Below are 13,969 nucleotides of genomic sequence, written 5' to 3' on the forward strand. Positions count from 1 at the left end.
TCCCACTCCTACTAAGTGGCCCATGTTCCTGGGCTCCAGTAAGGACACATACCTGCTTTATCCTCCCATTTCCCAGGGCCATAGCAGCTGCCTGCAGTTACTAATCTCTGGGTTTCCTCATCTTCCTCTATTTGCTCTTTCAGCTTCACTAACCCCTGTGTATTATTTCCTGTGTTAAATTCCTTCTAGTGGTTTCATTTTCCTGGCTGGACCGTGATGAATAACCTATTTCGGGAGCCATGTACAAAACTATGGTTTAATCAAAACCCTCATTCCAAAAGGAAGAATGCTTTCTTCCTTTATTCTTTGAGAGCACTCCTGAGACATGATCTTTCCTATGGCTTTTTGTCTTTTCCGATGATAACATTATTTTGTACTACTTGAGAGAAGATTATATTCAGAATATTATCAGCAATCACAAATCCAAATCTAAATAAAAACTCACTCTATTCCTCAAAGCCTCAAAGAAGATTTTAAATTATTTCTCTTTGGTTTGGGGCATTTGCCTGCCGCTTTCCTGATTTCTCATTAGACTGAGAGAACCTATGTCGAAAATATCTTGGAAGATATTTTCACCTTCCTCTCACACATAATAACGAATACTTTCCTATTTCAATTTTTAAAAAATTTTTTAAAAAAATTAGTTAAGTTTATTAGGGTCATATTGATTAATACAATTATATAATTTTCAGGTGTTCATTATCATTTGACATCTGTATATTCTATTGTGTGTTTACCACCCAAAGTCCAGTTTCCTTCAGTTACCATGTGTTTGACCCCTTTACTCACTTTACCCTTCCCCTAAACCCTATATTTGACTCCCTTTACCTCATCTACCTCCCTGCTTCACCTCTACCCCTAGTAACCACTAATCTCTAGTCCTCTGGTAACCACTAGCCTATAGCCCATGTCCATAAGGGGGATGCTCAGGGCTTGTGGGATGTAGTAGTTTCTACAAGCAGGTTATTCCACTCCCCACCTCTGAGACTATGGCTCTGTAGTAAAAGAGTAGTAAGATGCCACAGGATAACAATCTAAATAAATGCCTGACAAAAGGGGACTGGTTAAACAAATTCTAGTGTATACAATCAATGTAATACTGTGCAGCCATTCAAAATAAGATCCGGCTATATGTGTTGCAAAATAAATTAAGCCTACGATGGAAAGTAGTTGAATCTTGTTGACTCTGCAGAGGGGAATTGGGGAACTTGGGATGTTCTGATTTTTAGCATCTAATTTTTAAATATTTACCATGTGTAAATGTTATTGTTGGGAGGGAGTTATAAATAGAAGGTAGGTAGGTAGGTAGGCAGGCATATAGACAGATAGATATTAGAAATAGATGAATCATGGGTAGGTAGATTTAAGACCAAAAGTTTCAAAAACAGCAGATTCCATATTCTCCAGCTGCACCTTTTGTTTTTAAAGCCATCACTACCTTTTCCATTCTCCCCACTATCTAGTCTTCTCTATTTAGCAGGAGTCTTATCTTCCGCCGGGTAGTGGATACACAAAACAGACTTAGTCATGGATGTACACATTCTCGACAGAACTGCACACCATACAGAGCCTCCAATACACGTTTTTAGACTTGGAGATATGTGTCGGGGAGATGAAGAGCAAACTTGGGTAATCTAAGCAGACCTCCCGCCTCTCCCCAGTTCACAGAATGGCACTGCCTCCCCTCACCCTTCCAATCTTTCGACCGCCTCAATCCCCACCCTCGGCTCCAGACCCGGAGCACCCAGGCGACTGGACTGGCGCAAACTGCTGCCTACTTGCGCCGCCACCCCCGGGGCCGCCTCGTGACGTCAAGGCTGAGCGAGGGGGCGCCGCCTGTAGGGTGCCCGCCCCTCCCGGCCCTGCGTCCCGGACTTGCCCTTTAAAAGAGCGGGGGCCTGCGCCAACCGCGCCACACCGCGGGCATCAAGACGCACGGCTGCTTTTCCGGAGCATCTTCATCTCGCCTTTCGTCCGCATCTCGCTGCACTGGTTCAGCCACCGTTCTCTTCTCCGAGCAGATTCGGGAGAGCGGGGCCATGCAGCCGGCCGTGCTTATCGGCCTCCTAGGAGCCACGATGGTGGCCGGTGAGTGGGTGCGGTGGGCCGTTCAGCACCGCGGACAGAGCCAGCCTCAGTCTTCCCCACGTCCAGGCATCTTGGCTGGTGGATACTGGGAGAGAGGGCGGGTTAGGTAGAAGGTTTCTCCCTTTTGCATGAGATTCTTAATGTCTTCTCTTCCCTGAGTGTTTCCCGTCAACTCCCCGCCCCACCGTCTGACTTAGAAAAAACCAGAGGGCTTCTTAGCCCAACCAGAAGAGTCTGTCTTTTAATATCTGAGTTTTCCTGTGGATAGGGAAAAAATGTGCCCGTGCCTTCAAGGAAACCCCACATTTTGTGCTCACTTCTAAATTGTCATTCTCTCTTTATTCATCTAGAGAAACGCTGTTACAGTCTTATTCTGTATCTACATTTAAGTATTTTTCTTGGCTTTTTAAAGCCAGACAAGGAAGGAGAGATAGGAGTGCATAGAATATGTTAATTGCCACCTGCATATTTCTCTTTGTTATTATTATTATTATTATTATATAAACACGATGAGTTAAAAGTAAGTCTTATATGTATATGATATCATATATTTTTTCTTAATATGTTCATATATAACATATGTATATATGTGTTCATGTATATGTGTGTACAGGATTAATGTAATATTTTTCTGTATTTTGTATTTCCGTCTCTAGAGAGAGGTAATTTCACACTCAGATTAATGCATTTTTAAGTTATGAATGAAAATCGTAGTAGAAATTTTGAGTTTTGTATTCCAGAAAAATAATAGAGTATAAAATAACTACAAAAATATCCTTGGATTAGTAAAAAAAAAAAATGTTTTAGTCACTTTAGGAGGAATGAATTTTTTTTGCCTTTTTTATTGAGGTACAATTGACAAATGATAGGACAGAATTTTAAGTAGTAGATATTTGACAATGTCTCTTTATGTGTGGAAGAATGTGGGATTAATCTTTTAAACTACTCTGAATCTCAAAGAAATGATCTCTGGAGATTTGAAAAACTGTGTGTGTGTGTGTGTGTGTGTGTGTGTGTGTGTGTGTGTGTGTTGAAGTACAGTCACTATGAGTTTGAGAACACTGAGAAGTAAATGTGCTACCACAAGATTAAACTGGAGATTTTCTCTGGCTGTTTTAATGACTTCATAGAAACATTTTTTAAATCTGAAATTGAAATTCCCAACTAGAATTGCGGATTGCCATCCATAAAATAAAGCTTTCATTGACAGCAATTGGGTCCAAAATGTAGAGAGACAAAAGAAAAGAAAAGCCAGTGGTAATTTACTTTATAGCAAGCTACATACATTCAGAATTTTCTTAAATGCTTGTCATACTTACATATTGCCTACTAATTAAAGAAACCCAAATGAGTAATTTAGAGTCTTTCTGGTCAAAAATATCTTCATAAAGGAATTGCTTGAGAGGCTAAACTGTGCTATGGACCACAAAACAGTGACATTTGTGAAGGTTATTTAACTATAGTGATAAAATACTCATAGCTCTCTTATGTAAGAGAATATTTTAAGAACAGTTCATATTTTATACTGAGCTTTTAGCTTAGACATTATACTCTTAATTTTTGTTATTGAGCTATAATTCACACACCATAAAACCCACCCTTTTCACATGCGTAATTTGGTGATTTTTAGTATATTCATTATTTGTAATGTTTAGAACATATTTATCACTCCAGAAAGAAATCTCATATTCATTAGCAGTCCTTTTCCATTTCTACTTCACCCAACACCCAGAAATGAGACATGATAACCTTCAAGCAGAGTTTATTATTTAGCAAAATCACAGTTGCTGGGGGAACCTCAGGAAACCATATGTTTCATTTTCTACCCTTAAGAGCTTCTGGAGGGAGATCCACACCTTTCTACAGTAGCTTCTGTGCACTCTAAAAATTAATATGAGTGAAGTAGCTACATGATAGCCATATTATACCAGGCCAGATGATTTCTGTATTCAGAGGGGCTTGCTTAACTTCTTATTTTATTACTATATTTTTAATCTGGGATCAAACCTTAATAGTTGTATGAGATATTAATACTTTTGATGTTATTCTCAGTTTTATCATAAAATATTATTTGAAAAATTTGCTATCATTTGACTACTTAATAATCATTGGGTTTTCTTTTGTGCCCCCTGAATCTTACTTTATACAAAAATAAGGTAAGCTGCTGTAGGGGAATCAACATGTCTTGGTTATTATTATGTTGTCACAGATTCTATTGAAAGAAATACAATAGCACTTAGATGTCTCATCAAGATGCATAATACACTTTCGAAAGGGAGTCCTAGCTCCTTTCCATCAAAAAGATTTCTGAAGAGCCTCAATCAGAGAAATAGGACTGCTCTGTAATAATAAACATGAGCTAAAAAAGAAAAAATATTTCTCTCCGCCCAAATCTGATGACTGTTAATACTTTGGCATGATTGGTAGTTAATAAAAACAAATATTTCACACTCGTGAGGTGGAGGAGAAAGGGATTAGCAAGAAACTGTAATACCAAAGAAGGTTTGTAAAGCTGGATTTTAGAAATGCAACTTTTAGTTTATTAGAGGAATTCTCTCATTTATTTCTTTCCAGAGTATTTTATAGATTTCAATAAGTACCAAAGTAGGAATGTTCCCAAATAACAGCCATTTGGGGGATAAAATAATGGCCCAGCATATTGGACCCTGGGTGCCAAAGGTGAGCCATCTGGATCTTGTCTGAACTACATTTCAGGAAGAACATGGGGGTCTTCATACCTTGTAAGACACTTCTTAAACATTTTAAAAATGATTTTAATGCTCCGAGTAACTTTGGGCCTCTTGAAACTGTTGAAACCGATCCCAGGCTATGCTTTGAAAAGGAAAATTCAGAAACATGAGTAAATGGAATAGGCATTTTATTTCTAGATTGAGTCCTATGATATGTAATTGATTGGAGGCGGGTAAGTTAAAGAGGCTTGGGGAGCAAACATTTTGGGAGGAAAGGTCAGGTTGCTGGATATAAATAAACCACATTTGAGTAACTTCCTTCTCTAATGTGCGAGAGTTTTGCTCCTGCTCCAGCTAGATTTTCTCTTGTTTCAAGAACCTAGAAGAATTTTCTGCATTGAGCTTCTTCAGCCATAATAGCAGTTTCTCCTCCAGAAAGTGCCAGGAAAACTGTGGAGATGGACCTATATGTACATAAATGCTTTGCGCTTCTCCAGTGGAAAAGGTTTAGACAGAACAAAGTCAAAGTGAAATATAAAAGGATCAAAGCAGCTTGGAAAGAATAAAAGAAGGCACTGGAAAATTAAAATCACCTGGAGCATTTCCTAAGACAACAAATGCACTTCCATTGCTGGTTTAAAATGAGTGGTATCTCATGAAATTTGACTTAAATAAATTAAAATTTATCTTTTAAACTGTACTCATAAATGGTTTTTGAACCATAAATAGTTGTTAAATACCTATTTGCATATGATATTATGGACTTGATGACCTACTAACAGAATTAGATACCTCCCATATTCTTTTATGGCTGCAGACAACATGGGGGATTATACAGCATTGACTGATACAGATGCATAAGCAAGCTTGTTCAGGAAAAGGCTTAGGGGTAAAAACAAGGTAATTAACTATGTAAGATAGTTACAACTATGTTTGGGTAAAGGAAGTGAGTGTGAGGGAGGACATTTTCTTGAGCACAGGAATAGTCAGAGGGAATCACAGATCTTTACCATTTTGGATGGGCAGAAGGGTTGAGAAAGTTTCATTTAAACTAGGCTTATTTTAAGCTTTTCGTCAAAGTATAAAATATAGAAAACTTGCAAAAATCATAAGTATAATTTTTCACACATTGAGCATACCTGTGTGATCAGCACCCATATTAAGAAGCAGAACATTACTAGTATCCCAAAATCTCCCTTTATCCGTCTGGACTTGATTTATACTGGATATCAGATAGCATTCATTTCCAAATCATGTTTAAGACAGTGCTAGGGAAAACAGCTGTGTGTGTGCAGAGGGGTGGGCATTTGCAGAGCTGGGGCAGTCATGGCTCCTGGGGCAATCATCCCCAACTATCTCTACTCTGCTCAGCTCTGACTCTGGCCCTCTTTCCAAGTGATGTGGGTGGTGAGAGTAGGGGATGATTTTGTGAGTTTGAGTTTAGACAGTTTCCAAAATTAACTCATTTCCTATTCTTTTTCTCATTCAAAGCTGTCAGTTCTATGCCAGTGGATAACAGGAAGCACAATGAAGAAATGGTAAGTTGAATCTAGACTTATAACTAGACTCTACATTTTCCCACTCCTTATTATGCCAAACCAACCAACCAAACAAACAAAAACAACAACAACAACAACAACAACAACAACAAAAATACAGCATAGTCTTACAAAGCCAGGTTCTCATCCCTGAGGTAACAGGGGCAAGAGATGCGCCTCCAGCCCTGGCTCTCACCCCCATTCATGGTGTTTAGTGCCTCTGGGAACAATTGTGTCATCACATCATTTTCCTTCCAATTGTTCAGAAATAGGTGTTATTTCTCTTCTCAGGGTGACCCAGTGCATTCTTGCATTACTCTATGGAGAGGCCTGGGAGATTTCATTATGGTCCTGTAAATCTACATTCCTGCCCCAAGAATCCTGCATCAGTACAGGTCACATAGCCAATCCTCTCTGGACAGCAGTTCTTGGTTGAGTAGTCTGTCATCCCAGTGACACCCACGTTTGCCAACCTACATTTGGCTTTCCCCCAGGTGACTCGCTGCATCATCGAAGTCCTCTCAAATGCCCTGTCGAAGTCCATCACTCCACCCATTACCCCAGAGTGTCGACAAGTCCTGAAGAAGAGTAAGTTTCCTGCACTGCAGGAGATATTTGTCCCTTGATTGGTCCTTTCTCCTGCTCCTTCTACTTCACCTTCCACTTTACCTCCACATGAATCAGGGGCGGGAGTACAGACTAGATCAGTGTCTGGAAGATAGAAGTAATGGCTAGTTCCTACTCTGCCACTTAATAGCTATGTGACCATGGGGACACTCTCTCTGGGCTTATTTCCTCAAGTAAAATGAGGGAGTTGAACTCAATGATAGTCTTTGAGATGTCTATCAGTTCTTAAATTCCTTGATTCCACAGTGGGATTTTTATAATGGGCTTTCATTTGGGTGGAGGAAGATGTGGGGAGTGCTTGTTTGTATTGGATAGGGGTGGTGGTGAATTAAGTGTTCTGGGAATGAGTGTTGAAAGATGAAAGGATACAAAAAGATTTAAAAATTATTCTTCTCTTTGGCTTCTACTCATCTGACAGTAAGAAGTTAGAAGCTTGGAAAGGTGACTCAGAAACTTCTGGCCAACATGACAGATTGGTTAAGCCATTTTAACATAGAGCTTATTGGCATGGAAGGTACCACCAAACGGTACCTGGAGTTCCGGGCCTGAGAAGGAAAAGGGGTGAGGGTAGAAGCAGAGCATCCAATGAGTCAGAGCAATGGCCTTCTGAATCTAGACTGCAATGTTTTCTCTACACAAATTAGCTTCTAAGAAAAACAAAACTTGAACAGTCATACCATTGGTATCCATTGGAAAATGATATTCAGAGATCAATTTTTACAAAACTATGCAGTCTCTTTTATGCATGAACTCAAATTGATTCAAACAATTCCAAAAAGTACTGTTTCATTTAACACTTTTCTCTGCTTTTAAATTTTTAGTCAGGATGGGAAGTGGCCTTTTTTTCTTTTCACCTTCAAAATCTCTCATTGCAAGATAATACTCTCTTGTGCTATAGCTGCACATGAGCTCTCATGCATAAAATGGTAAAAACAAGCATTAGAAATTGACCAAAAGAGTAGAGTGGAGGGACTCAGGGGCTTTGGGGTAACCATAGTAGGTATGGTGGCCTGAGGCTATAGGAACCCCATGGAAAATGGAAGGAAGTTTCTCTACTATTTCTATTCTATATACCTACCTCTTACTGAATTTCTCCCCAACTTTCTCTTCCAGCCATTACAGGGAATGAGTGAGAGCAGAGTTGGTCTCTAGGCAGGAACTAAAGGCTGCTCCTTTGGCCAAATCCATCTTGCTATCTCTCTTCTCTTTTTGTTTTGTTTTGTTTTTGTTTACCACATGTATGCAAAAGTTTGGGGTCTGTCATACTAGGTAACTGAAGAACCATGACTGCTTATCAAGAGCTGTTAAATATAAAATTCTGCTTGTCTGCCAAGATCAGATTCTTAGCCCTTAGGCTGTGGTCACAGGATTCCAGCCTCTTCTAATCATTGATTGTGCCCTGGGATCATTTGATGTCTGTTGAGAGAGCTCCAGGGAACAGGTGAAAAACAAATGTTCTGTGTCAAAGACCCTGGAGACACTACATCCAGAAAGCCACAAAATGCTGAGATCCCGAGGATTTAAGAGCTCCTTGGTGGTTGCAGACTCAAACTCCAGCCAGGGTCAGACAAATAGATAACACAAAAAAGTAAGGCAAGACAAGAAAAGACTCCCAATCTGGAGGATATAGGCCCCTTTCTAAGGGGGAGCAGATATTTCTCAGCTCCAACATTATTTGGAGAAATATAGACTCTGATCCTGGGATTTTTTTCAAAAGAAGTTAAAATTGGGATTTTTTTTTTTTTTTAAAAAAAAGCATATCTGCTAGTATTTAGTAAAGCCTCTGATTTCAAATTTACTAAAAATGTTATTTAGGCTAAACAGAACTCACCTCTTATCTTATTGACTGTTGTCTTATTCTAGTTTTCTCTCTCCTGCTAATATGTCTTAAGCTGATCCAAAGACTGGTGGAGCTTCCAGCCAACTAGATGGATGAATTCCTTCAAGCGGGCTCCCCCCACACACCTATCCCATCCCCATCCCCATTCTCTCTGGCACATCTCTGGAGCCAGCATACACTTACTGAGCAAATGAATATTTGGGGGGGTAGAAAAGAATCATTGGTTTAGGGGTTGAAGAGACCTTAGGGAATGTGTAGTCCAGTTTCTAAACAGGTACAAGGATCTCTCACCAGGTCGACCTAGTCATCCTTGCAACATAATAGGGATGGAAGGTGCATTTTCCCCTTTTGACTTGAAAATAAGAATGAGCTTTACACCTTGGTTTTACAGATTGACAATGTGTGCTGCTAATCACAGCCCTCCTCTGATCTCACCTGCGGGGGCTTAAAGCTAAATTTAGGAGGAAGTGCTAAGCCTCAGGCACAAGCTGCTACAGGCAGCACACATTTAACTAGGAAAGAATAAAAATACCTCTGTTCCTGACCAGCAGGCAGTAGGAAAGGGGCCGCACAGCCTCTACCCTGGGAAGCTGAGATCTCAGAATGGTGCTATTTCAGCTGACTCTCAGCATGATGTCAGTATCTGGCTAAAGCCTCCCTGTTTACCTGTGCCTTCCTGGCCTGTCCCACCAGCCTCAATACTGAAAGTAGCGCCACCTGGTGAGGGGCCAGCCCTCAGGAGCCTGAGTGTTAAAGGTCAAGGTCATTTCAATTATTTCATAAAACGTGAGAATGTTATCATGCTAGGTTGGGCTTTAAGCAGAGAGGTATAGATTTCCACTACTTCTTGGACTTTTTTTTGTAAAACGGACCAATTTTTTTCTACTTTGCAAATGTCAGTGCAAAATAACTCATTGGAACTGTTTCATAAAAATATAATATGAACCATAAATATAGTTTCAAACTTTCTAGTAGCTACATTAAAAAGATTAAAAATTCAGGTGAAATTAATTTTAATAATTTATTTAATTTTATCTAATATATTTTATTCAATATATAATTTGTATATATCTGATGTATTTATGATATATATTATCCAATACATTTAAAAATAATCATTTTTCATACAATCAACATGAAAAATTGAGATATTTTACTTTTTTTTTCAGATCAAATCTGGTGGGTATCTTATAATGTACAGCATGTCTCAATTTGGACCAAGCACGTTTCAAGTGCTCAGTAGCCACAAGGGCTGGTGGCTCTTACAATGGACAGTGCAGGCATCGACCCAAAGCCCTGAATGGCTTTGGCCTCAGGCATTCTGTTTGAACTCAGTGACATAAATTGAAATACAAACTTCCCAGATAACAACTCAGAGTGTGTTAATTGTGTATCTCCTTTCATGCAACGTCCTTGAGTTAAGGAGGATTTAGTAAAGAAGCTGTTGACATTTGGAAAAGTTGAGCAAGAACAGCATTCAATTAAAATATCAGTTATACCATCCATTGTTGAGTCATGAAATACAAAGATAACTCAGTATACTAATCTTCATCCTTGACATTTGAGAACGTGTTGGGCAGATGGGACTTGAGTGAAGGAAGCAATGGTCTTTCTACACTGCTGTGTAGTGTAGAAAGATGAGGTCAAACTAGACAAGTTCTAAGGTTTCCACTGGTTCTAAATTCTAATATTTCATAAATCTATGCTTGAATTTCAATTTGATCATTGAGAGTACCAATGAGAGATGCTAGTTGAGTGTTATGAAAAAATAAAAATATAGAGAGTTTATTATTTGATTGAAACACAGCCGAAGAGCTGTCATACCATTTGCTTTCAGAAGGAATCTGAGTATATCTTTTATTAACTTATAATATTATCCAAGTGATTTTCAGGGTGCTTAGTATTTATAGTGATCACTGAGGCTGGTGCTTCTTGAACCATAAGCAATTCTGAAATTACACTTATTCATTTTAAATTTTCATTATAGGTGCAAAAGAGGTTAAAGATGAAGAGAAAAGTGAAAATGAAAACACAAGATTTGAAGTAAGATTATTAAGAGACTCAGCTGATGCCTCAGAAGCCCACAGGCCCTCTGATAGGGAGGACGCAGGAGTCCCAGGAGAGGATGCCCAAGTGGCCAACACAGAGGGAGGTGGGCACAGCCAGGAGGGAGCAGGCGAGCCCCAACGGAGCCTCTCTCTCTCTGACAGTCAAGTCTCCAAAGTTGCTAAGACCCATCATTCTGAGAAGAGTGAAGAAGAGGACAGGGAGGAAGAGGAAGGAGATAAAAATCAGGGAAGAGAGCGTGGGGAAGGTGGCAGTGAAGAAAAACACCTAGAAGAGCCAGGAGAGACAAGAAATGCCTTTCTCAATGAAGGAAACCAGGTCGCAACTAAGAAAAATAAGGAGATAGTGTCCAGATACTACACACACTCTTCCAGGCTCCCTGAGGAGAAGACACATAGCCGGGAGAGGAATAGTCAGGAGAGTGGAGAAGAGACAAGGAACCAGGAGAAACTCCTCCAAGAGTCTAAAAGCCAACCCAGGAGCCAGGAAGAATCTGAGGAAAGTGAGGAAGATGCCAGCCTCAATGTGGACAAGCGACGCTCAAGGCCAAGACATCGTCATGGGCAGAGTAGGCCCGATAGGTCCTCTCAAGAAGGGAATCCTCCCTCTGAGGAAAAGGGACACCCCCATGAGGAATCTGAGGAGTCAAATGTGGGCATGGCCAGCTTAGGTGACAAGAGGAACCGTCATCCAACCTACCATAGGGCTTCAGAGGAAGAACATGAATATGGAGAAGTGAGGAGTTACCCAGGGGTCCACACTCCAGAGAATCTGGAGGGGGAACGATATGGGGGCAGAGGAAGTGAGGAGTACAGGGCTCCAAGGCCTCCTAGTGATGAGAGCCAGGAAAAGGAGGACAAGAGAAATCGCCCCAACTCAGAGCTTGACAACGTGGCACATGGATATAGTGAAGGAGGCGAGGAAGAGAAGGGCCCTGCATGGGGGTACCACCACAGAGCCAGGGCCAGGGAGCCTGGTGCCTATTCCACTCCAGACAAAGAAGAGAAACAATTCTTGGGTGAAGGACACTACCGTCTTCAAGAAAACCACATGGACAAGGCAATGAGGCATCCACAAGGCGAGTGGAAAGAGCAGGACAAAAATTACCTCAATTATGGCGAGGAAAAGGGTGAGGAAGGAGACCAAGGGAAGTGGCAGCAGCAGGAGGATCTGCAAGACTCTGACGAGAACAGGGAAGAAGCTAGGCTTCAAGGCAAACAATATGCTCTGTATCACACCAGTGAAAAGAGGAAGAGACTAGGGGAACTGCTCAACCAATACTATGACCCTTCCCTGTGGAAGAGCAGCTATTTTGAGAGAAAAGACAACCCGAATGACAATTTTCTTGAGGGTGAAGAGGAAAATGGCCTGACCTTGAATGAGAAGAATTTCTTCCCGGAATACAACTATGACTGGTGGGAGAAAAAGCCCTTTGAGGAGGATGTGAATTGGGGATATGAGAAGAGGAACCTCGCCCCCAAACTGGATCTGAAAAGGCAGTATGATAGAGTGGCCGAACTGGACCAGCTCCTTCACTACAGGAAGAAGTCAGCCGAATTTCCGGACTTCTATGACTCTGAGGATCAGATGAGCCCACGCCACGCAGCAGAAAATGCAAAGGACAGGGCTGGCCCGAGAGTTCTGACAGAGGAAGAGGTATGCTGTGGGGCTTTAGTATAAACTTAAGATGGTTAATGTTAATATGTTCGAGACTATCGGATATTAATGGGGAGAAATTGGTGGGAATTATCACCATGATAATGTACCCCTCATAACAGTGGAGACAACTTCTGGGTTTGATTTCCACCCGACATCTAGCCATTGTCCATATCCCTGCCCACCTCCTCCTGTTGCAGTGCTTCTCAGCCTTGGCCGCACAGTGCGATCACCAGAAAAATACCTGGTGTCCGAGACCCACCCCAAGAGATTCTGCCTATCTAGTATTGGGTACCAGAATTTGTTTTAAAGTTCCCAGGTGGTTTCAATGTTCAAAGGTTGACAACAAACCACTCCTCTAGTGTCTTCTCTGGGTTATTTGACTTTACATCATAATTTCTCAGGGTAGAAAAGAACAGATGATACAGAAATTCGTGGCTTTGATCTATCTTTGTCAGCTTACAGCTGTAACAAATCAGAAATTTGCATCTGGGAGAGGTAACATTATCAGAACTGTACCTGTCTAAACAATGCTTTGCCCTGATATTGATTATGTAGGTCACTGCTTCTCAAACTTGAATGTGCATCAACACCATGAGGGATTCCTGCCTTCAGAGTTCGTGATTCAGTTAGTCCCAGGTGGAGCCCGAGGATCTGCATTTCTGATAAATGCCCCAGCAACACTGCTGGTGCTGCTGATCCGGGGACTACACTGGGAGAACCGCTAGTGTCGAGAGCCTTGTATAGCCTCTAACACATCGAAAATTCTTTTTTCTTTTCATACTGCCCTAAACTACAACAAAATAAATTGATCTGGGACCTTATGCTTCCATTTTTCCGTGTTTTCTAGGAAAAAGAGCTTGAAAACCTAGCTGCGATGGATTTGGAACTACAGAAAATAGCTGAGAAGTTCAGCGGTAACCGAAGGGGCTGATGGTCCTTGGAGCAGAGGGCCATTTTAAGAAGCAGTCCTCACACTATTTTCTACCACTTCACTGAAAGACACCATTTATTTACCCAAAGGCAGAAAGTAGAATTTACTATTCATTAAGTGCTTGACACAATTGGAAATGTCTTTAATTTTTGCCAGAATGCTATTGATAATGAGAATAGCATGACTTGTAGCATATTCTTTCTTGTGAAATTGACATATTATCATGCTTGTGACAATGACTGTGCTACCATCCTTGAAAATATATGTCTGTCTCCACTTAAATAATAAAAGATTCACTTGAGGCCAAAAGCTTCATGTTCTCAGTGTCTTTTGGGCTAATAAAGAGGAGATTGATTTTCAAATCCATTCTTTAAATTTTAATAGACAGCACTAGGATTTAATGGTCTTGGATGCAAAATAGAAAAAGAAAAAAAGAAAAAAGAAAAAAACCTTGAAGAATGTAAAGAGAAAGAGATCAGGAAAAGACAGCTGCTTCCTCAGGCTAGAGAGAGATTAAATAGGCTTGGAT

General features: G+C 40.6%; 1 protein-coding gene across 1 annotated transcript; it reads left to right on the forward strand.

Moving 5' to 3' along the window:
* The first annotated feature begins 1,863 nt into the window (after positions 1 to 1,863).
* On the forward strand, positions 1,864 to 13,749 carry CHGB (chromogranin B). The gene is made up of 5 exons (XM_016161922.2): positions 1,864 to 2,088; positions 6,270 to 6,316; positions 6,811 to 6,904; positions 10,771 to 12,506; positions 13,357 to 13,749. The coding sequence occupies exons 1-5, from the start codon at positions 2,040 to 2,042 to the stop codon at positions 13,438 to 13,440; spliced, it is 2,010 nt and encodes a 669-aa protein (XP_016017408.2). The 5' UTR covers positions 1,864 to 2,039; the 3' UTR covers positions 13,441 to 13,749.
* Positions 13,750 to 13,969: the final 220 nt, after the last annotated feature.

The sequence above is a fragment of the Rousettus aegyptiacus genome, unplaced genomic scaffold (genome assembly GCF_014176215.1).
Source record: "Rousettus aegyptiacus isolate mRouAeg1 unplaced genomic scaffold, mRouAeg1.p scaffold_m13_p_12, whole genome shotgun sequence".
Taxonomy (NCBI): Eukaryota; Metazoa; Chordata; class Mammalia; order Chiroptera; family Pteropodidae; genus Rousettus; species Rousettus aegyptiacus.

Bases quoted from the DNA above. Each gene is read 5' to 3' on its own strand.
- CHGB (XM_016161922.2), top strand. From the start codon at position 2,040: ATGCAGCCGGCCGTGCTTATCGGCCTCCTAGGAGCCACGATGGTGGCC. The intron at 2,089-6,269 runs GTGAGTGGGTGC...TCTCATTCAAAG, and splicing joins AGGAGCCACGATGGTGGCCG to CTGTCAGTTCTATGCCAGTG. The intron at 6,905-10,770 runs GTAAGTTTCCTG...TTTTCATTATAG, and splicing joins TCGACAAGTCCTGAAGAAGA to GTGCAAAAGAGGTTAAAGAT.